Below are 24,667 nucleotides of genomic sequence, written 5' to 3'. Positions count from 1 at the left end.
ATATTTTTTTTCCTTATTTTGGGGGGGGACCATGGCCCACCCCGGTCCCCCCCTCCCTCCGTCTCTGGCCAGTCGTATCCCCTTTCAACAAGATGTGAAGTACTGAATATGATAGTGCCATTTCTTGGTCCGATCCAGAGGATTGGGCCATTTTTTTTTGGCCTATTTTCTATTTATTTGTATTTTTTATATTGTATTGCTGTGTTTTGAGTTTGCTGTTGAGGAGTTCAACCATTTTTCAATTTTTTTTATTCATGTACCCTATTATTTGCTCAAAAAAGAAGAAAGAAGTACTGAATATGAATAAAAAAAATCTGTTTATTTAAAAATTAAAAGTAAAGAATTACTTTGCCAAAAGAGAGTGAAAAGCTTTCAATAATCCTCAAACTTTTAAGCTTTTGTTCTAACTCGTTGATTTTTGGCTAATGAATCAATAATGCAAAACTTTTTTCCCCACGCGAGTTATTAACCAATTAGTGATTGGACACAACACAATGGAATGTACGGAACTGTACCGCACACACTATCGATTCTCTGGACGGCATCCACCCACACGCACTTCCTGTGTATCTATAAGTAACGGTCAGTCCCCACAGGTTCGTCGCCTCCGGTTCCCGCCACGGGCTCTCTTTTTCCCCTCTCCCTCTCTCTCTCTCGCGCTTGGAAATCTCTGAGAACCTGTTCTGAGAGATCTGTGGAAAACATGGAGAATATGCTGAAGGACTTCCAGGTGGAGTCCAATAACATGTCGGAAGCGGCTCAGAGGAGATGGAGGAAAGCGGTCACCATAGTGAAGAATCCCCGCCGGAGGTTCCGCATGGTCGCCGATCTCGCCAAGCGCTCCGAGGCCGAGAAGAAGAAGCGCAAAATCCAGGTTACTCAGCTTACATAGATTTGTTTACTTTCTCATGAAACTTACCTTTTTTTCTACTTAGATTCAAATTCGAATTTGGTAATGTGAGCCTCGGGATTCGGCTTCCCTTTGTGGCTTGTTTGGCCGCTGAGAAAAGGTGTAGCACAGCACGAGTCTATTACTATGCCTCCTGGCCCCTGGCTCCTGGTCTGGCTTTTAGGATTTGTTTTTCTTCATTTTCCTCTATATTCTCGGCAGACAAACAGAGGACTATGTTCCTTTCTGTGGCTAAGGTAGCTGTAGAAAACGCTCAAACAGAGGAAAATACAAGAATCGACATTTTGAATTTCGTAATATCCATTTTTTCGGTTCTAAGAAAGTAAAAATCCTACCGAAAGAAATTGGTACTGCCATTTGATCTGAGTTTAATCTAGTGAACTAGTTTTTACTTTTTAATCCCTATTTAGAAACTGGACTTCTCTTTTCTAAGACAAGGTATCAAGGTTACTTTCATGCCTAGTAATCTCTCGCCACGAGGCACGAGCAGTTACTGCGTCCCAGTGGTCCCACACTCACTGGACAATTATCGGTTTCCACCTACTTTAGATTATCATCTCACTTGTTTCCTGTATTTCATATATTTTCTTTTGGTTTTCTTCTCGGCTCCCAAACAAAAGCTAGGGGGGGAGGGGGGCTTTTTTCTTTCTTTTGGCACCATGTGCATAAGTCGCTGTACGGATCCGATTCTTTTTGACTAATTTCTACAAAAAGGAAGTATTTATCGTTCGGCTGAGATTGAGCTTTCCTTTTCCGGTGGCATGTTCGGCGATGATACTAGTTGAAACGACTCGATCGTTGTTCACGTTGAGCTCTTACGTGTCGGGATCTCATTGGCGAAATCCAGTCTCTTGCAGTGAGATCTGCCAATGGCTCAAGCCACGTCAGGATGCCCACACTGTCAACTGTCACGTTCGGATGTCGCCACGTAAGATTGGACCTACCATGCCATATCCTGATTTTGAGGTGGCATGTCCGACGGAAATAAATCCCCATGCCCAGCGGGAACTCGAAGCAATCCATTCTCGTCCCGGAAAAATGGCCACTGTCTTCCTGGCATCATTAATGGATTTCTAGGTGGAAAACTCTAGGCCATAGGTGTTGGATGATCCGTCACGATGAGCGACTTTTGAGTCCATCTTCCAATAATGGTATGGTCATGTAGGAAACTTCGCGGAACTTTCGCTGCTAGCAAAAGTCATGGGCATGTGGAGCGGGCATAAAGCGACGACACATGACCTACCAGAAAAAGGACAATCTGACAGACGCATGGATGACATGTGATGAGGGATATTTGAGTGGGGCATAAATTAATATTTTTATTCTTAAATTAGTAGAATTATAATAATTATCTCTTGAAGCGGCGTGATACTTGTCACTGATTGAATAAAATTTCATAAAAATTTGTGTCCATTTGAGTGTGGGTGATCATATCGACACCCATGCCTTTTTTTAAATTTTTTATTATTATTATTTATTTTTGGGACCAGTGCATGTGTCCCATTTGTATGAGACCATCGTTGGCTCTCATCCTCCCATAGTGGCTCTCATCCGCCCATAGTGTTTTTACACCACACGCCGCACGTCCATATTTTTCTTCATAATATTCATCCATTTGCTATTTATCTGGTACACGGTATCCGATGCTTGGGTCCATTTGTTTCCATTTGTTTATTAACGTTGCTCTTTGTGGAAACTGTTTTGGCAGTTAGTGGTCCACCTCTCGAGGTGGCCTACCGAACAAATATATAATATGATTCATTATAAAAATCATGACTCAGACATGGTATTTAGTTAAATTATATGATTAATTAGTCTTTTAGTGAAACCAAATCGCGTCAGTATGATGTTGAATACCCTTGTCAATGTACAAAAAAAAAAAAAAAAATAGAGCTTAACTTCTTTTTGTTGTTGTAGCTTATCTTGATGATTCAATTATTCTTGTTAATCATACTCATAGCGCCCCTGGTGTACGAAGGGGCGCCTTACATTTTTAATAAAACTTGATTATTACTTATAAAAAAAAATAATTAGATTACACCATTTGTGGAACACTTCTCAAAATTTTCAAATGTGGCTGCAATGGGACAAGGATCCTCTCCATTTTACATTTACAGCTAAAATTTTGTTTTGTTTCATTTAAGAGTGTATATATTGCTAGTCATTTAAATTTTTTAAATAGTGTAGCAACATACTCATTGCGTGGTATCATATAAACCGTGAGATAAAATAAAATAAAATTTTTACCATAAAATGAGCTTAAAATAGAGGATCCTATTCCAGTTGGAACACATGACATCGACATTGAACTTTATGTTTTAATGACAATCCTATTCCAGTGGGACACAGAACTTGAAAAATTACGTGCCCGTATTGTAGGAAATAAAGCTTTTGCATATTTCCCCTTGAGTCTGCTGCTGGTGCTTTTAAAGTTTAAATATGAAATTATCTACTATTAAAAAAAATGTCAACAAATAAGTTAAGAAATGTTTGACAAATTGCATTATTGGTTTAGTTTTGGTCTAAATTGAACCTTAAATAGAATCAGATTAATTTTCAAGGAATGTTATAAACTTTCCTTAGAGCACTAACAACAACTTCTTCAATATTTGTTTTTGGTAACTAAGCTACTTTTTGCTTTCATATTCAAATAAACTCTACAATAACTTCCGTTATTATTTTCCTATATCATTTAAATATTCTTTCAAATACATATTAGTAGAAAGAGACGGAAGAGAAAGCTTTTTTTTATTTATTAAAATAGTGGTAAGGGAACCAAAAGTGCTACCTAGATCTTGGTAGCACTTTTGGTTCCCTTAGGTTTCCCTTGGTTTAGGGAAAACTAAGGGAGTCTGTTGCATGGGCTTTTTGGGGTTTTCCCTACATTTTGGAAATAAAATGTGATTTAGGAAGTTTGTTCCTAGTGCTCTCAGTCAATATAAAACTAATTTTGATTAATATACAGTTTGTCTAAATTCAACTTAAAATCTGTTTCAATTTATTTCCAGTTTGTGTATTCTATAGATGCTATAATTTTTTTTTTTATTAGTAATATATGCTATAATTTGGTTTTAACAGACATGGATATAAATGCAAATCTAACCATCAAAGTCAATATTTTAAGCTTAAGTGACACTTTTTGTTATGACTTAATGTGATTCTACCATTTCCATTTCTTGTTTTCCCCAGGAAAAGATACGAGTCGCTCTTTATGTTCAAAAAGCAGCAATACAGTTCATTGACGGTATGAAATTGTACTTTTAACTTTAAAGAAAGTTTATTCGGAACCAATAGATCTCTTTCATCTGTGCTTTGTATGGTTATTTATGTTCTTCTGCAGCTGCTGGTCGAGCTGAATACAAGCTATCAGAAGAGGCTAGAGAAGCAGGTTTTAGCATTCACCCAGATGAACTTGCATCAATTGTTCGGGGTCATGATATTAAGGGCTTGAAAATCTTTGGTGGAGTTGAGGGGCTTGCGTCGAAAGTCTGTGTCTCGCTGAATGAAGGAATCAGTGAAAACGATTTACCCACTAGGCAAAAAATTTATGGATTCAACCAGTATACAGAAAAACCTTCCAGAACTTTTTTGATGTTCGTGTGGGATGCATTACTGGACCTTACACTAATCATGCTTATGGTTTGTGCTTTGGTGTCTATAGGTGTAGGACTTCCCACTGAAGGGTGGCCAAAAGGCATATATGATGGTTTGGGTATTCTTCTTAGTATATTCTTGGTAGTCATGGTTACTGCCATTAGTGACTACAGGCAGTCCTTGCAATTCAAGGATTTGGATAGGGAGAAGAAGAAGATTTTTATAAACGTAACTAGAGATGGAAAAAGAAAAAAAGTTTCTATATTTGACTTGGTCGTTGGAGATATTGTTCACTTGTCAATTGGTGATCAAGTTCCAGCAGATGGAATTTATATATCTGGATACAGTTTGTTGATTGATGAATCAAGCTTGTCAGGCGAAAGCGAGCCAGTTAATGTACATGAGGAGAAACCTTTTCTTCTTTCGGGAACTAAGGTGCAAGATGGTTCAGGAAAGATGTTCGTGACAGCAGTTGGAATGAGGACCGAATGGGGAAAGTTGATGGAAACTCTGAGCGAGGGAGGAGAAGACGAGACTCCATTGCAGGTGAAGCTAAATGGTGTTGCTACAATTATTGGTAAAATTGGCTTGACTTTTGCTGTGCTGACATTTTTGATATTGGCAGTAAGGTATCTAGTGGAAAAAGCACTTAACAATGAGTTCACACATTGGTCATCAAGTGATGCACTGACGATTCTGGACTACTTTGCTACTGCAGTAACCATTATTGTTGTTGCAGTCCCTGAAGGATTGCCATTGGCAGTGACTTTGAGCCTAGCCTTTGCAATGAAAAAATTGATGGATGAAAGGGCACTTGTGAGGCGTCTCTCCGCATGTGAGACAATGGGTTCTGCTAGTTGTATTTGCACGGATAAGACGGGAACATTGACCACAAACCATATGGTGGTTGAAAGAATATGGATCTCTGAAAAAATTGTGGAGGTAAAAGGTAATGCAATTGATGATGTGTTGACATCAGAAATATCTGGAGGAGTTCTAGGCATCCTATTGCAGTCGATATTTCAAAATACTGGTTCCGAAGTAGTTAAGGATGAAAGTGGAAAGAGTACCATTTTGGGAACGCCAACAGAATCAGCACTCCTAGAATTTGGCTTGCTTTTGGGGGGCAATTTTGATGCCCAGCGCAGAGACTTTAAGATACTTAAGGTTGAGCCTTTCAATTCAGTGAGGAAGAAGATGTCTGTGCTTGTTTCTCTTCCTGATGGAGGGGTACGTGCATTTTGCAAAGGTGCATCTGAAATGATATTAAGAATGTGTGACAGAGTTGTAGATAGCAATGGAGAACCTGTTCCTCTTCCTGAAGAACAGGAAAAGAATATCGCAGATGTTATAAATGGCTTTGCATCCAAATCTCTGAGGACTCTATGCTTGGCTTTTAAAGATATAGATAACACTTGCAATGAGAACAACATCCCTGATAATGGTTATACATTTATAGCAGTTGTTGGAATCAAGGATCCTGTGCGCCCTGGGGTCAAAGACGCAGTTAAAACTTGTTTAGCTGCTGGAATAACTGTTCGTATGGTCACTGGTGACAATATAAATACAGCTAAGGCCATTGCTAGAGAATGTGGAATACTCACAGGGGATGGGGTGGCCATAGAAGGACCAGAATTTCGTAGCATGTCTCTTGAGCAGATGAAGGAAATTATACCAAGAATTCAGGTTCTTAAATTTTTGCTTTGGCAAGGTTTGACCTTTAACTATCTGTGCTGGTAGATGCTTGCAGATTCTTAACTGCTTACTGTGGATACAGGTTATGGCTCGGTCTTTGCCACTGGACAAGCACACCTTGGTAACCCATCTGAGGGGTATGTTTGGTGAGGTTGTTGCAGTTACTGGCGATGGGACCAATGATGCCCCCGCTTTGCATGAGGCAGACATTGGACTTGCAATGGGCATAGCAGGAACAGAGGTATCTGTCTCTGCTTTTTCTTTTTCTTTTTTCCTTCCCTTGCGTGATATTGATGATCTGTACTAGCTTTGCCACATCATGCCTTCTTATATGAAATGAAGCATTATGAAGATGTATGTGTGCTGGACAGTATCATTCATTAATAATGTCCAAGTTTCAAGATTTCTTTCCAACCACGTGGATTCAAACTTTTAATGCATAACTAAACTGAAACTCTTTATTTTTCTTTTGATTAGTAGCTATACTTAGAAACATATCACCTATGCTTAAACCTTGTTACCCAGCGGTCCCATGAGAGAAAATCTTTTAGAAACATATCACCTATGCTTAAACCTTGTTACCCAGCGGTCCCATGAGAGAAAATCTTAATCAACCAACTTATTAGCCAACACCTCCTTTCTGACTGAGTATCCAGTTCAACAAAACTTACTTCTATGTTGCTCAATATGAAACCTTTTCGTAGTCTGATGATCTCAAACTTCTCCTTTGGATTAGCTTGCACCTTCATTGTTGCTTTACATTTTGCAGCACGTTTTCTATTTCAGCTTTCGTAGAAACCAACTTATAATCCATTTCTTACAAAATAGAAACAGAGATGCATGCCACTGTTTCTTGGATCAGATGACATCTCCTCCCACTTTAACAAGGGGTGAACGGCTGAATCATGGGTTCAATCCAATTGGAGGGCAGAGTTGTATTTACTTGTCTAGAAAATAGAAACTGAGATAGATAGTATATGTCAATTTGGTTGAGGTGGCAGTTTTGGATGGATGATTTCAAATTTTCAATACTTTTGTTCCCTAATATTTTGAAGCACCAGGATACTCTCGGAATCTTTTAGTCCTTATATCCTCTAAATCATCACCTCCGGTATTATCTTTTAAATACAAGATAATAGAAAATCTCTCATCTTTAATTATACAGTTCTTATCAGCTTGACCTTTTATTTTTTTCTTTTTAATTATCAATGCTTCATTTCTTTTTAGCATGGGTTTTTTATACTTCTGGACTTGTATCAATGCTAGCCGTTGTTTTGCTTCACACGGGTTTGATTTTATTCCATATTTATTTTATTCTTAATCTTTCCTTCTAATGGATATAATGTTCAGGTCGCCAAAGAAAATGCTGGTGTCATTATATTGGACGACAACTTTGCGACTATTGTTAATGTAGCCAAATGGGGACGTGCAGTATATATAAACATTCAAAAATTTGTGCAGTTCCAGTTAACTGTTAATGTTGTTGCCTTGGTGCTCAATTTTGTTTCTGCATGCATCTCTGGTATGTTGGATTTTGAAGTTCCGTTTTTTTTCTCCCATGAAAAACCATTATATTTATTTTGGCATTGTCAGAATAATGACAATTTTCCACGTCACTTTCAGGATCTGCTCCCCTAACGGCTGTACAGTTGCTTTGGGTAAACATGATTATGGACACTCTTGGGGCGCTGGCATTGGCTACAGAACCTCCAAATGAAGGGCTTTTGAAGAGGCCGCCAGTTGGTAGGGGTGTGAGCTTTATCACTATGGCCATGTGGAGAAATATTTTTGGTCAAAGTATATATCAACTTGCTGTCCTTGGCGTTCTCAATTTTGATGGGAAACGGCTACTAAAACTTAGCGGTTCAGATGCCACTGAGGTTCTCAACACTCTGATATTCAACTCGTTTGTGTTTTGCCAGGTACTGTTTCTGAAACATGTGTTGATTTTTTCCTATTATTATTATTATAATCTATCTCTTCCTTCTTCTTTTTTGAGTTAACCAAACGTATGAATTTTGGGTTTGATAATGAGCATGTTGTTTCTCCTTTGGGAGTTTATCTTTTCAGGTGTTTAATGAGATAAACAGCCGGGATATAGAGAAGATAAACGTATTACGAGGAATATTTAACAGCTGGATATTCCTAGGAATCATGGTTGGCACAGTGACTTTCCAAGTAATCATAGTTGAGTTTCTGGGCAATTTTGCAAGCACTGTGCCACTAAGCTGGCAACTATGGCTACTCAGCGTCTTACTTGGATCAGTTAGCTTGCCGATTGCTGTTATCCTAAAATGCATCCCTGTCGGAAGAGATACAACTAAGCACCATGATGGTTATGATGCGCTCCCCACCGGCGAAGACCTGGCTTGAGACGGGGAAGGAAGAGGAGGAGAAGGAGCCGCTTTGTTTTTTCCTTTTCTGAAGCAACTCTAGAGGTAGACCGACTTACTGGTAGAATGACATATCCTGGCCTGTTTTTGTATGGGTTATAGATTCTCCTTCTGTAGTTACTGCACTGACCCGTAGAAAGATGACCCATTAGCCTGTTTTTTTCTTTCTTTCTCTACACTGAGGCACATAGTTAGCACAAGTACCTCTCAAGCTTAAAGGTTTTAGCTTAGCCCGTTTCTTGCTAAAAGAAACTCTTAATGAATTTTAAGATTTCGCTTCTTTTTTTTTTTTTTTTTTTTCTTAGACATTATATTTCATTTTGGAATCCTTTTGGACATTAGAATTTACAAATGAAACGTTTCTGACGTTGCACTTGCATATTATTCTTTTATCGTTATTTAATTCATTTTATCTGACATTGTATGTTTGCATTTCCAATTAGATTGAAGCATATGTATCTTTTGCAGCTAAGTTTGACCTTCAAACCTAGATCCCCCCAGCTAGATGGGCTGGTTAGCAAAAATGAGGGAATCAAATGGGCCCAAAGAGAGTTGTTGGATCGTTTCCGGATCAGATAGACAAACAGAGCATATACATTCATCTTGATCAGTAAGGTGCTTGAGTCATCCTATCCAACCCAGTGGCCATTGTGGAGCCCAATTGAGAAAGGGGCTGATTGAATTTCCATTTTATCCAAAATTGAACATAACCAATATTCCCATATTCAGAGTCAATCGGCTAAATCAAATCATTCAATTCAGCATTAAGACTTAAGAGTAGGGTTAAAGGGAAGAGTATATATTGAAAAAATGAGCAACAAAATAAGAGCCAATGGCATTTCTATGTTCAACCAAAAACCATAACCAATTTTGATAAGGGAAACAAAATTGTGCATGTGGGCGAATGATGGTATTCAAATCCTTAATAGTCAGTCATGTTTCTCGAGATTTTTGCTTCCATAACTACTCTCTCAAAGTTGTTCTTGAAGTGCTTCTTATAAATGATCTCAATTTCATTTTCACTAATGATATTTTTCACACTTAATTTATACTAGTTGACATAATATGTTTTAAGTAACTATACGTAAAACACACATTAGTTGGTATCAAATGAGTGTGAAGAATAGCGGTATTCTTTGAATTTTTGGAAGCCGATTTTTATTGAACCGTGTCCAGAGCTGCTGGAATTGATTTTATTTTGTGCTGAACATTGCTAAATTGGTGCTGAACCCAAGATTTTAGAGAGAATCTGCACCTTTGAATTCTAGCTTCAACAATAAAATCGAGACTGGACTGGTCTCTTACCCAAAATACTTCAAAGAAAAAAGGTTGCCAAAAAAAAAAAGAAAAAAACCCTTAGTTTTTCATGTGAGATTTTTTATTATTTATTTGTCTTTAAGCTTTGTAACAATCTATTGCAGGTAATGTCGTAATCACTTCCACGGTATGACTTGCCACCGGGAAGCAATAATTATAAAGTGTGCTCAATCCATTTGGTTCATTTGAACTATAAAATATTTAGTTAGTTATAGTAAAGGAGTATTTTTGTCTTCTTACAAAAATACTCGTTTACTATAATTAATTGGATATTCTCCAGTTCATTAGAATCCAAATTCCCGTTGGATGATAAACTCAATAATTACAACACAGAGATCACCAAGACAATTTCTCGCCAAGTATTGGGGAGTCGATTTGTCAATCTGTAATATAAAGAGGAACACTTTTACTTGTCCAACACATTTTTTAAGAGAAAAATACAAAATACAAATCAGTCTACATGATTTACCTAATTTACAATAAACTCCTTATAGTATCATAATATTTTGAAATATCATTGAGGTATGCAATTAGAAAAAAACTAGAAAAAAAAAAAAAAAAAAAAAACATACCATCAAGTTCCGTCAAAAACTTGATTTTATATTTCTCCCACTTCTTATTTTTATATTTTACAGACTCATCAAAAATATAATTTTTTATTATCAAAATTTTTCTCATAAGCTTTTTTTTTTTGAGCCGTCTCAAAACTTGTACATGTAAATATATTTCTTATTGTTGCCTGCACTTTATATTTTGTGGTGTTTCATTGAGGGCGATCTTTTAGGATTCTTGAAAATCCTAGAAAATGGGTAAAGTGCCACTTTTGAAATGGCGCATGTTTGAAATGTAATTAAACGAACCAAACTTAAACATTTAATACTCGGCTCGATTAGATAAAAAGATAAAATAATATAATTTTAATACCAAATAAATCACAACAAAATGATTCGAAGAATAATGTGTTTGTCCAAATAAGAATAAATAAAATAGAAGAGCACATGAAATTACAACACTCTCCCTCCTCTCTTCCTAAACAAAACAATATTCAACAAGAACCTAAAACCTTTCATCTAAACCTCCGTTTTGCTTCTCCGTAGGCAATCACCCCAAAAACAGTTACTGTGTACCCGCCAATGCCTACAGCGGTAACAGGATTTCTGAACAAGAGTATTGAGATAACAACAGCAACAGCACCTTTTGCATTTCCCAATACCTGATAGCATGATTCCCAGGGGAAACACAGAAAAGTTTTGAGAGTTTAAGGAGAGAGGAAAAACACCAAAACATGTAAGCATGATTTCTCTTTTACTTCATTAAAAGCTTTTAGGGTTGAAGTTTTAGGCTTGAAATTCTTCTCCAAGGTCTGCTTGGTTCTCTTAAATCCTCAACCAAGGACAGGGTTTCCCAATGCTAGAGCAATAGGGGTGAAACTCTATAACACAAGATTCATACAAGAAAACACCCTAAAAAGATTAAAGTTCAAAAAAGATCATCAAGCAGTTGTTTGAAGAAAGTGGCTTCAACTTGGAGGAAAACAACAAAGTAATCTGAGAAAATGAACACCCATCACCAGTGTTTGCATTTAATCTTAACATGGTTGTAAGATATTGGTATATAAATTATAATTCTATAATTACTTATACTCATTATGGTTGACAGAAACTAGACAGTAGTACTGCCAGTAAACTGAAGGACATTGGTTCATGTAGGAATTTAGTTAGATTCATGATGAGAACCCTATAGATGAATCAGAACATTGATTTGCTGAAAATTAAGAAATCTAGAGGGTATATTGCAAAACAATTAGGAAAAATGAAAAAGAAAAGGAAGACAAATGAAAGATAGACTAAATCAAACCTGAAGCGTTAGTGCACTTGTATGTTTTGTCACCAAGAAGTTTGACAAGTTAGCTGCATAGGCCAGCACTGAATTAATCAAAAGAAGCAGCCACATGAATTTATGTTCTTTTCCAAGCGGCAGAGTAACTTCTAAGACATTGGGCTCCATTATAAGTGTTGCAGGCAATAGAACTAGAACTGCAATTGGTGACATGTATAGCAGCAAATTCATTGAGTTCAACTTTTCCCTGTAAGCATGAAACATACCAAGAATTGAATGGACACTAAAGCAAGTAAAAAATGCTCTTGTTGGGCTGAGGAAAAGATTAGAAAAGAGGAGAAACGATAACCATTGCAAAATTTAAAGATTTCGCTCTTCTGAGCAGTTTGTCCATTCCTTGTCAACCAAATTAAGCAGAGGATAAATAGACAGAAACAGTAAATGCCTTGGTCTTAAAGAGAGTTAATGTATCTTGTAGAGGAACATAATTAACTCTAAAAAGATTAATTTCCAAATTCTAACATGAGCCAAAAAGGTGAAGAATTTTCATAGCACAAATCATCATTCTTTACAAGCGATGCACAAGTAGTGTTTATTAAGAACAAATACGTCATAATAAAGCAAATGAAACGATAACAGCCTGAGGATCACACTGTACAGAGTATTCATTACATTTGTTATACTCTTAGCTCTTATGAACCATTTACAGTGCTTTCCATAACTTCTGGAAGTGAAGAGCTCCAAGGGTCTGGTATTCTTCTTCCTTTCAATGAATACTAAATATTGTAGAACAGCAATGGACCAGGTAGACTAAAGAGTTTTAAAAAGCAGAAGTATTCCAAATTTATAGTTTAAAGACACCATTAGGTTGTTTGAGGTTAGATCATTCTATAATGTCCTTATTGCGCAATGCCCCTTTCTTCACCTAGTCAGCCACTTTATTGAAGATCCTCACTATGAAGAACTTAAGGAAGCGGAATCTCATAATAGTAGATTGGTGTTGTATGTGTAAAAATAGTGAGGAAATTATAAATCACGTTTTACTTCCCTGTTAGGTTGCTAGGCCTTACCGAATTCTGTTTTCAGTCTTTGTGGGTTGGAATGGGTTATGCCGCGATGGGTGGTGGATCTCTATGTAAGTTTTCAGAGTGTGGCAGTGTGGAAGATGATATAACCTTGTTCAATGTGATGTATCCAGAAGGAAAGAAATTATCGAAGTTTCGAAAATTGTAAGAAGATGGTAGTGGAGGTAAAGGCTTTCTTCTTCAAAACTATTTACCAATTGACATCCACATACGATTGTTTACATATTTCTAATTTTCCTGATTTTCTTGATCTTTTGTCTTTTTTCGGATCAAGTGTTTCTCTTATATATTTTCTGTGTACTTGGGTTGCACCATTTCGCTCTTAATAAATTTCGATTACTTATAAAAAAAAAATTGAAAATCCATCCAGCCCTTCTCTGGCACAACTTTTCATGATAAGAAGAAATAAGTTTATCCTAATATAAGAACAGAAGAAGAATGATATTACCCTAGGGCTCTATAATTGGTAAATTTAAAGAATGAAAAAAAGAAAAAGAAAAATGAGTGATCATTAGAGAGAATCTGGCATCCTACATCCTTTTGAAGGGAACTAATCTCTTGAGCAAAAACTTTAATTTTATTGCTTTCTTAACTGGGTCATACCAGTGATCATAACAAGCTGTTGCTTGCTACAACAAGCTTCTCGGTAGCCAAAAAGTTAACACTTTCTATTGGATAGTCTACTTCCCACTGTGGAATTTCTACCTTTATAAGGGAAACCTTGGTCATGATCATCAAGAGGATGCCGTTCTGATTGGTCCTGGGTACCACATAGTTTTTTGAACATGGTTAGTAACAAATCCAAAACCGAGCTGAGTTCTTGAAAACTCTTGGCAAAAGCTTGGGTGATTGAATCATGAATAAACTCCTGAAACTGCTCAAACTTCTTATCAATCTTTGTCGTAAGCCTTGCCTTAATCCTTGACTCCAACTAAGTCTCATTGTTTTGTTGTGAACTATCCCTGGGAGCCCTAGCATATTGTGTCAGCTCAAAGATGCCAAATCTTTCTTTATGATTAACGTAAGGGTGATACAAACTTTAGGTAGAACCCACCATTGAAAACTGGCTTACAAAAAGAGGGTGCTCAAAAACTTATGTACACATAGTTAGGATTGTACTTAAGCCATGCAGGACACTAACGATCGTAACATATCACCACGCTCCACAGCTGACGTCCACGGCAGCTCACTCTATCAACACTGACTCGATAGTAATCATTTCTCTTTTGGTGACTATACTTATTTATCAGTATTCAATAACTTAATACTATGTCCATACATAGTACCAAGACATTTTAATCCAGCCTATATGTCGCCCCTCAGTGACTCGATCACAAAGTTGCAATCCATTCGATCTCATACTCGATGAACTGCATCTAATCCTACATTCGACGTGGCGGCTGGCTCTAATACCAAATGATACAAACCTTAGGTAGAATTCCCCATTGAAAATCAGCTTGCAAGAGGAGGGTGTCCAAGACCTTATATACACATGGTTAAAATTGTAGTTAAGCCATGTGATATAGTTAGAATCGTAACAAAGAGGCACGCACCAAGTCATTGTTTTGAAACCAAATGATAGCACCCTAAGGTTCTATCACTTGCAAATTAAGAAAAATAAAAAAGAAAAAGAGTGAAAAGGGAGATCACTTCAAGGGAATCTAGCTTCCTAGATCTTCTTTGAGGGGATCTAACCTCCTAAGCCAAAGTTTTAAATTTTATTATTTTTATAACAATAAGCCCAAAGGGTATTAAAATTTGTAGACCTCCCAAAACTCCTAAATTTCCTAATAGACAAGGCTTTTAATAATTGTTAACAAGAACTCATAATCCCGAATAAGTACTCATAATCCCAAATGAACAAGGGTTCTTAATCATCAATTAACAATGACAAATAAGGACTATTTATCCTTAATGGGCAATGCGTCCTAATTTTTTTTTTTTTTGATAAGTAATGTGTCCTAATTATTAATGAATAATTATTTAAACCTTAAAATCATGGGATTCTATCAAACAATACAGAAACCTTAAATGTATATCAGTTCAAGTCAAAGAGGAGGGTCCAAATATTGCATTCCCACACACAAAGTAGATTACTTAAGTCATTAGAGGAAGAACTGCTATAAGATTGCCCAACCTAAACCACAACCCTTCTTATTCTCAAACAAGCCCACATAAACCTTGATTAACTTGTTCCAAATTGCATAAATATGAGTGGAGCAGTTTATCTAATTAACTAAATTCACTGCCTCCTTATGGAAGATGCATGCACAGGACCACTCAGAGTATCAGAAAAGTATCAAATACATTTACAGAATAAAAATTTTGCATTCAACTTTGGACACGATTGAGAAGTATTGGAGAATACATTAAGTATTCTGAGAAATTTTGTATTCAATACGCATATGACTCTTTTAGAGAAATATGAGCTATACTTGGATACCAAAAGATACGCAACTTGTAAAGACTAATGGAAAACAATTTTTAAAAGGGAGTGAACCTGTCACTTTAACTCCAATGAAAATTGGGCATCATGGAGATTCAAGCAAACTGGAAAGGGAAATTGGACATCTTGTAAGTAATCAGATATGAAGGCAGAACTGCTTTGTCTTTTTTGGATGATTTGGAGAGAGAAATAATCGAACTTCTTTTATGCTAGAGCTTAATTTGAATTAGATTATGTGTATGCTTGGGTTAAGGCTTTCAGCAAATCAACTGTCATTCACTTTTGGATTTTATTGGCCTTTTCAATTTAAGATTGTAATTTTCTTTAGTTCACAGTTTGCATGTCCTTTGTACTTCTCCCCACCATATATTCAATAAAAACTTTTTATATTACTCATTAAAATGTTTCCAAGGAAATGACATGAAAAAATAAATAAAGAAATTAGATACTTGGATAAAGCTGAATAACACATTATGAAGAAGACACATATCCTAGATACAGAATATTTTTGTTTTAATTTTTTCATGCTCTGCCTTATCTTTTGGCTGCTACACTCATTGTGTGTAATAGTTAACAAGCGCCTTGGCTATATAGTCTCTGAAGGCTTTCATTTCACTTGGGCCTCTGGGCTTCTTCTTTTTTTTTTCTGATATTCTCCGTACTTGCTGCTCAAGGGCATGAGTTGTCCACTATTCCTCTTTGGGCAAGTTATTGGTTTCACTACCTAGCAAAACAAGACAATTTCTTCGTCCCTTGCTACCAACTCTTTACACTGTTATTAAGAGTGGATTGAAAGTGCAGAGAGATTTCAGCACAAGCGGCAGATGAATGGCATGACCCAGAAAAACAAAAGTAGCGAAAAGGCAAGCCCTGAGTTGGTTTCAGCCAGAAAAGCTTGACCAATTTCTTACAGTACAACCTGTGGTGCCTCAACTAGAAGAAAGCAAAACTTTGAGGGCATGACCTTAGTTACATACTGTCGCTCAGTTTGGCCCCTCCCAGCCATTGGAAATGGATGTATATAAGAGTTCCTTATCTACCTTACAAATACGACAGATCAGATTTATCTAGTCCTTTTGTTTATAAGAATTATAAATGTTGCACTATTGAACTTTTCTATATTAGCACATGATTTACATAAAGCGAAATCACCTGACATGCATAAGATTCAAACAATATACATACAATAACAATAAGAAGAGGGAAAGCAATTCCATACTTAATGATGTGAAATGGAAGATAATAACTTGATAAATTTTCAAAACAAATCTACACTGAAAGATAATAAATGATCAGGTAATAGATCAAAGCATTTACCCTTCGGAAGAAAGCAGGATACCCTGAAGAACAGTCTTAAAGGCCCTTGCAGCAGTTGCACTTATGCAAACAATGAATCCAAACAAATGGAAGCCTGGCTCACCCTGCCACCAACCAAAACCTCTTATAACTTCTCGAAAACTAGATCAAACTATATAAGGAAAAGGAGGAAAAAATTAAAAGATGAAGATAAAAGTGATAAGGAACTTAATTCTTTTGCAGTCAATTAAGGGAGTGGTTGGAAAAGGAGAAAGAGAGAATAAACATTACAGCCAGAAACAAAGAAGCAGTGTTCATTTTCAAGTTTTTAACAAGTACACATCTCTTGCATGATTGCCAAAAGTTACATGGGATAGCTCAAAGAAGACTTAGTTCTTCTCCTACCATAACATTCAACAATCTTTCTACACTCACGCTATATGTTAGGATATTCTACTGAAAATAACATTTTTGGCCATCTCAGATATGCAAACAAGTACATCAAACATGACTTTTGGCACGGATAAACTAGCCTTCCGTGGTCCCATTTTGCTTACCTCCAATCACTCAAAGCATGACCATGTCCTTGCATACAGTCCAAAATCAATTTATTCGAGTGATCTGTTGAGTATTGTCAGTTGTTTTACCCAGAATTCTATCAATAGAAATATCTCTTTTAATTGTTGAGATCTTCACCTCCAATTGTTCACCCATTGCACCATGTAGATCGTCAAAAAAACTGCTCATAACTTGAACTAGTTATAGATCATGGAAAGTGCATAAACTATCAGTCAGTAACCCATCTAACTGAATACCAGATCTGGGTTGGCATTTATGGCATAAGTTAAACCTTAACTGTCAAACTAAAATACTAAAACAACCAAAAGATATAAATGTCTCAGTTCCAAAAACAATCACAAAAAAGAAACTGACAGCAACAGAAACCCACATTTGTACACAGATAATAAATAGTAATGTAATCAGATAAATCTATCAATCGTGATCAACAAAAATGACCCAATAAACCAAAAAAATAAAATAAAAAAAAAAGCATACCCCACTAGCAATCACAACCCCAGTAACAACTGGCACAAGAGCAGCGTAGGTGACCCAAGCCTCCCTCTTAAGGGTCAGCAAAAACGCAAACAGCGCCGTGAAAAACGGCGTCGTGGCGCCGACAGCCTGGTTGAACGACACCGCAAGGTACCTGAGGGAGATGTTCCCACCCACCACCGACGCACAAAAGACAATGCTCAAAGTCGCAATCTTGAGGAACTGGGAGCGAGATTTGATGGCCTGGAGGGGTACGAGCTTGAGGAAGGCAATGGAAATGTAGCTGAGGATGGCGCAGGCTGCCATGTGGCACATTGTGAGGAAGATTGGGAACCTGAAACCATAGTTGGAGAGCAAGAACTTGTTGAGGAGGAGGACGCCAATGTTGGCGGAGTACCAGAGGATGACGAGGGAGGATATGAAAAGCGCTTGCTTATTGGAAGACATTTTTACAAGATTTTTGGCTCAAACTCAAAGGGTGTCTGGATTTGAAGGAGGAGAAGCTCGCATTTGAGCTTCGACGGAAAATGCGTAATGGCTTTTCTTTTCTTTCTATTTTCCGCTTTTCTATTTTTACTTTGTTAATTTGATTTTGATGGAATGTTTCTGTTGTGACTTGCGAGTGTTGGAGAATTATTGTTGGGATGAGCACAAGACTGATTCGTGTGTTGTGAGTACTTTCTCTCTAAAAGCTTGTGCTTTTTTTCTCTTGGTTGCTTCGATCGATCTACAAATGTTTTTTTTTATTTGTATTTTTGAGTACTGACGTGGATGAAAAATACAATAAAAAAATTATTTCTGTTAAGACTCAAGAGAAATGTGATATAAATGTAAGAAATTCCAGAATTCTTACAATAAATTCTACTTTTTTATTTAACAATTATCCCATATTATTCATGTGACACTCTCCATTATTTTTGTTGTTTTATTTTTTTAAGGGAAAAGTTTACATATATCATCAAAATACCATTGCACTGTCAATATCTTCTCGAACTATCAATTGTGTTAATGTCTTACTTAAATTATCAAAAAAAAAAAAAAAAAATGCCATTGGATCCCAAAGAGCAAAAAGAAGGAGATCATGATTTTTTTCAAATAAGACAAAAATATCTTTATAAATTCAAAAAAAAAAAAAAAAAATCCCAAAGCGAGCGATAAGGAGGTGCCCAAACCACCCGATTTATATATGTATTGTTGTAATTACGTGAAACATTTTTGGATATTTTTGGCCATGTATGATTTTCATTAAACCCAAATTGCGTCATGCATTTTTTATTGGAAGTACGTTTGAACAAAAGAAAAATGTATTTTGTTAGCAACAGCTCTTTCTCTTAAAGCACTTTATGGAGCCTAAAAACACGTTTTATGCTTTAAAACGCATACTCAAATATGCTCTAAGAGAAAGCTAGATGAACATTCATACTTGTGCTACAACAGACACTCAAACAATGAGGATAATGAGTAATGCTACATATCAACCCCTCTCATCCCTAAATTTATGTGGCGTGGTTCCCCTAGTTTTCATGCACCAATGGTTGATGGAGTATTACTATACATTACTCCATTATCTCATTCCATCCCTCTAAAATTGATGTGGTGTGATCTCCTATAGCGTGTGGTGTGATCTCCCATAACATGTGAGGCATGAAAATGGGTTTGTTGGTTGGGGACCAAGTCACATCAATTTTTGAGGATGGAGGGTGATGTATAGCATTCCTCCAATAATTATCGGTAGGAGTGCAAATAAGATTGGAGGAAGCCCCGAAGGGGTGGTGTTTGGGACAGTAATGTGGCAGAAGCAACACTATTCTTGGCGAGCAATGAGTCCAAGCATGTGAGTGGCCTCCACTTGGTTTTGGATGGGGGTCATAGCATGACCAATTACAAAGCTATTAGGGACAGCAAAGAAATGCATTATTCTTAAAAACCCAATATCATATTAGTTCAATTAATTTGATCATTTGTGCAATTTTTTCAAATTCAATTTGTTTGATTTTATTTGCACTTGTAATGTATCTCATCCAACCAAGCTTCGTGTTGTAACAACAATAAAATAGAAATCTCAAATTGGTTCACGGTAGATTTATGAGTTAACAAAGAAAAATGAGGCCATATCAGAATCCCATGCAATTGGGGCTCATGCAAATTTGAGGGGATGCTCATTCGAAGAGACCACCCACCCTAATTCCACCATCCACCAAACAAATTGCAGCTAAATAATGAATACTAATATATTGTAGTTCGTCACCATAACATTTACAATAAATCAAGAATATGCAAACGTATGAAGTAGTGTAACTAAATTCATTAAGAATCTCTTATGTGTTCATGTGTCTTATCATCATATGTGTGGCATGGCAAGAAGTGAAGGTCCTTATATTCATGCTAATTATGTGGCAAGAAGTAGAGTTACACAATGCTAAACATAAAAACACGACGACTAGCTGACTTATCAATTATTATATTGGGGAAATTAACTCCGTCAAGACTACTACTTGCTCCGATCCATTAGCAATAGTAGCACCACAATCAACACCATCATCCCCACTAGCACCATCAACATCAAGAACAATATATCTATCAGCACGATAAGCAACATCATAAAACATATCACCTTGATGATTATATTTGAAGAAATGAAGTCTATGGTATAGAACATATCCAAGATTCTGAAGTGCTGATTGCAATCTTGTTATTATATTTAGTTGCACTTTCTTCTGAAACTCATAAACCACTTCACCAAACTTTGTCCTATCATTGACATTGTAAAACAATGGATCACACATATGATAACAACTTGCTTTTCTAACATCACTTAAGCCCTTGGAAAAATTTTCCCAAAAAAACTACTTGAAATCAAGTGGAAGATCATTAAAATTAAAGTGATCCCTGATGATCATATATACCATGGCATGGAAATGCTTTGAAATTGTCATACAAATATATGATTTCCTCCAATATCTCTACTTTGTGAGTAAAAAATTTTCCACATTTATTGTTTTTGTTAGATCATGTTGTACACATTTTTTTTTTGACTGCCAAAACTTGTAAACTATGCATAAATAAATTAGAAGAAGCTAATTACGATAGGAATTATTTTTAAAAAATCCCAAATAATATATATTTTTTGTTTTTATTAAAATCTTTGTAACTGATTATGCCTATTTTATTTTTATTTTTGTAACCAATTATGCCTATTAAAAAAAAAGGTAAAGTCCAGATATTCCCTCAAACTACCATCTAATTAACAATGTCCCCCAAAAACTTTCAATTGCGACAATGTCCCCCCAAATATTTGTAAATAAGACAAAAATATTCATCATTACTCATTAAGGAGGACATTGACAATTTTTGGTAGTTTGGAAAAAATTTAGGAATATTGTTAATTGAGTGGTAGTTTAAAGGGATACGTGAACTCTTCCCTTAAAAAAAACTAATCACAAACAAAATTTAACATCACTTTAATTGCAACCTGAATTCGGATTTGTTTTGAAAATTTTGGAATACAAATACGTCTGATATGCTCAAACTTGTCTCTGCCTGAACAATTCATATCTTTTCCAAAAACATTTCTTTCACTGATAACCAAAAATTTAAATTGATGCAGCCATTCAGTTCAGACGTGGCATTCTAAAATTTGGTTTAAGAGGATGACGGATGACCCATTTAATTGCAAAGCTATACAATTTCACGTTCATGTCTTGCTTAACAGACACAAAAAATTACAAATATATATATATATATATATATATATATATATATAAGGGTCTCCAGGTTTTTTATTTTTTATTTTTTATTTTTAAATGTTATTATTTTTTTATTTTATTTTTAAGACAGGCAACAAAGACATTTTTTGGACATAAATAAAATACAAGTCTATCTCATAAAGCACCAAGAAAGAATAAATTGTATTTCAACCCACAACAACAACCGGATGAGAAACGACATGGATTACTAAGGGTTTGTTTGAGTTTACGATTTTAAAAAGTGTGATTTTAAAATATGTGAGTTGAAAAAGTAATTTTTAAAAACGCAATTAAGCGTTTAGCAAAATCGCAATCACACACTAAATCTTTTACTAAGAAACGGGTACCAAACTAATGTGAAGTTCATTCATTAAAGATAATCGTACCAATTAATCAAGAGAAATGTTATGAGTACAAATAAATGAGTCAGCATAAACTTTTGTCATAAATGATAAAAACATTTGTCACCATTTCTAATGGTGAAGGAAAAACACTACCCACAACTCCGGCCACCCGCTATCACTAAAAAATGACTAATTAACTTGAAATTTTCTTAAAATTTATTATAAAACTCAGTTTCACATAGTAATTAGATAATGTGAGACTTAACACTCATGACTATTTTTATAAATTACTCATTATATGTAAGTTAGTTACTTCTCATATTCTTAATATGAGACCGATGTGTTACATACATTACTAACCTTCCTAAACTCTATGTTTTTCATCTTGGCCCAACTTTAAGCTAAAAATGTGAAGTTAGAAATCATCATCGCTAATCATGAAAGTTATGTTCTACATGCGTGCATTCCGAGTTTGACCTCTCAAACAAGATATTCGAGTCAAGTCTCACCCGTCTAAACTTGGCTCAGCTCGATTATAGTCATTCTTAGGAGTAAATATTTTCTATAGGAATGGAATCAGGGGATTGGGGGGGCCACTTTTGAAATTCTTTCATATATACATAAAAATAAAATTTAACCTCTGACTCATCTTTTGGCCCTCCAATAATTTTTTTTTGAATTGGTCCACCTTGGGCCAAAACAAATCGTTAAGAAAAAAATAAATTAAATTGACCTCAGGTTTGCTAGGACCTGGGATTGCCTCTAAACAAAATGTGTTTGATGCCCAAGATGTGCAGCTTCGCACATGTTGGTCTTTGAAGTAGATTCCCGGAAGTTTTTTTAGTCCCACACCGAAAGAATAGAAGCAGCTAAAAGTGAACACTGACTATAAAAGAGAGACGGAGGCTCCAAACAAAGCATACCTTTCTCGGCCTTTTGGCTAAGATCAAGTGTAGTATCTGTTCTTATCAGTTTAATATCTGATACGTGGCCCATCGGGCCACATGATATTAAATTAATTTTTTATGGGGGAAGGCCCGTCACAGTAGCTTGCTATTGGGGTCTTCGAGTGTCGCCTATGCGTTGCACTATTGCACGGGCCTGGCGCACCCCACCCAATTCTAGTACGAACTTTCTTCTACGTTATTTGGGCTGATGAGCACTGAATAATTTCTTGGCACTAAAGGCCCGTATCGTGAGCGAAAAAAGTTTATAAACCCGAAGCACCGCGGTAGGTCTTGCACTGTGTTTTACTTTCTTAAAGATGGTTATAAGTTGTGGATTTAGCTCGGGATCAGAAATCTCTTCAATTCTCTGCATAAAGTGCCAATGTCTATGCTTCCGATCAATGTAAAGCTTACTTTCCTTGAACTTATTATAAATTTTGGGTAAAGCTTTCTTTCCTTTTCCTCCCCAAACTTACTTCGTAGCTATGAAGTTGGGTTACTTAGCCGGTTGTCAAGGGAAATCAGGGTCAGCTGAAGAAAAGGGCAAATAAAGACATGTTAAGGTTTCGAACCCACCACTCTCCCCCTCAAAGTTTAAGAAATCAAAGCTAGTAGACTTGATGTGTTACCTTATATAACACTATCGTCTAAGGATCTGTTTAAAATTGCGTTTGAGAAATAAAATTTTTAAGTAAAAAAAGGGTTTTGGGCAAAAATTTTAAAATTTTTGTTAAAAGTGTATTTTAGCCGGTTTTAAGTTTTTGATCTTTAAAAGTGCTTTGAATTTTTTTTACTAAATGCGTTTTTTTTTTCTTCTTCAAATTAACTTTTAAAGTATTAAACACACTTTTGAGGTTCACAAACATAATTTCAAATGGGCCCTAAACCAAACATGTTAGCCATCCATTTGAGGCTTTGAGCCATATAAGAGTGGAGTTTTTTTAGCAGCATATTGGTGTCAATAGCAGCGTGAGAGTGGAAGGACGCTTTGCTTCATTTTAGTTTAGGATTGTTGTTGCTAGAAACTAGCAACTCAGCTTCAAAAGGTTCTCTGGAGAAAGCAGGTTAACAACAACTATCGTTAATGTAATTTGTTTATAGAAATAGTGGCATAAACTTACGACTCATGTTCTAAATATTCTTCCTTTCACCATTTCTACAAGCATTTTGTTTTTGAGAGAAACACAGGGCTGGGTAAAACCCGCCCGACCCAAGCGAACCCAAAAGTTACCGAGCCGACCCAAGGTTTTGTGTGGTATTCCATCAAGCGATTATGTATTGCCTGCAAAATTCAGGCTGGTCAACATTGCAAAGATGCATTCACTTTCCTTGGATCAAGTGATCCAAAGAAGCTTTTGTGGAGGCTGACGGATCTTCCCTTACAGTAGAAGGACCTTGGGATTTTCTTTTATTATGCTGTTGATACGGCTGTCCTAACTCCTGCACCTCAAACTTGACGCTGGAAACTTTTTTAGTCCCACACCGAAAGAGTAAGAGCAGCTGGAAGTAAACACTGGCTATAAAAAAAAGACGGAGACGTTGGCCAAGTCATACTTTTTCCGGCCTTTTGGCTAAGATCTGTTCTTATTAGTTTAATATCTGATACGTGGCCCATTGGGTCACATGTTATTAAATTTATTTTTTATAGGTGGAGGCCCACCACGGTAGCTTGCTATTGGGGTCTTAGAGCGTCGCCAATGCGTTACACTATTCCACGGGCCTGGCGCACCCCCCCCACCCCCCTCCTCCCCCCTAATTCTAGTTCAAAAGTTTCTCTTAAAATTATTTCGACTGCAGAGCTTTGGATAATTTCTGGGCCCGATAAACTGTAGCGGCCCCTTTACGTGGGCCTGGTGTGATTCTCTTCGTCTTATTTAATTTGGACCGAAGGCAATTTTTTCTAATTTTTCAACATTAAAGAGAGCAAATTTTAAGACTTGGAGTTGGATGTGTGGACGGTATCGTAAAATGAGCTCAATTTATAGTTGAGGTTCCAAGTCAA

The 24,667-nt window shown here is 36.3% G+C and overlaps 2 protein-coding genes, 1 non-coding gene and 1 pseudogene across 3 annotated transcripts; 3 read left to right on the top strand and 1 right to left on the bottom strand.

The window, feature by feature from the left end:
* Positions 1–581: 581 nt before the first annotated feature.
* Positions 582–8,976, top strand: LOC132191280 (calcium-transporting ATPase 4, plasma membrane-type). The gene is made up of 7 exons (XM_059606224.2): positions 582–874; positions 4,100–4,154; positions 4,251–6,190; positions 6,282–6,440; positions 7,550–7,721; positions 7,823–8,121; positions 8,270–8,976. The coding sequence occupies exons 1-7, from the start codon at positions 704–706 to the stop codon at positions 8,570–8,572; spliced, it is 3,099 nt and encodes a 1,032-aa protein (XP_059462207.1). The 5' UTR covers positions 582–703; the 3' UTR covers positions 8,573–8,976.
* Positions 8,977–10,803: 1,827 nt separating this feature from the next.
* On the bottom strand, positions 10,804–18,314 carry LOC132191997 (UDP-URONIC ACID TRANSPORTER 1). The gene is made up of 4 exons (XM_059607168.2): positions 17,632–18,314; positions 16,597–16,700; positions 11,767–11,995; positions 10,804–11,122 (listed from the first exon to the last, which is right to left on the bottom strand). Exons 1-4 carry the CDS (start codon positions 18,073–18,075, stop codon positions 10,976–10,978), a joined length of 924 nt encoding a protein of 307 aa, XP_059463151.1. The 5' UTR covers positions 18,076–18,314; the 3' UTR covers positions 10,804–10,975.
* Positions 18,315–22,637: 4,323 nt separating this feature from the next.
* On the top strand, positions 22,638–22,833 carry LOC132162670 (U2 spliceosomal RNA). The gene has a single exon (XR_009438250.2). It is a non-coding gene; the product is annotated as a U2 spliceosomal RNA (small nuclear RNA).
* A 1,382-nt stretch (positions 22,834–24,215) lies between these two features.
* LOC132162672 (U2 spliceosomal RNA) lies at positions 24,216–24,399 on the top strand (annotated as a pseudogene).
* The last annotated feature ends 268 nt before the right edge of the window (positions 24,400–24,667 follow it).

Source organism: Corylus avellana, chromosome 10 (assembly GCF_965113065.1).
Source record: "Corylus avellana chromosome 10, dhCorAvel1.hap1.2, whole genome shotgun sequence".
NCBI classification, from domain to species: domain Eukaryota; kingdom Viridiplantae; phylum Streptophyta; class Magnoliopsida; order Fagales; family Betulaceae; genus Corylus; species Corylus avellana.
The sequence above is the reverse complement of the archived record's forward strand: the minus strand, read 5'-3'. Positions and strand labels throughout refer to the sequence as shown.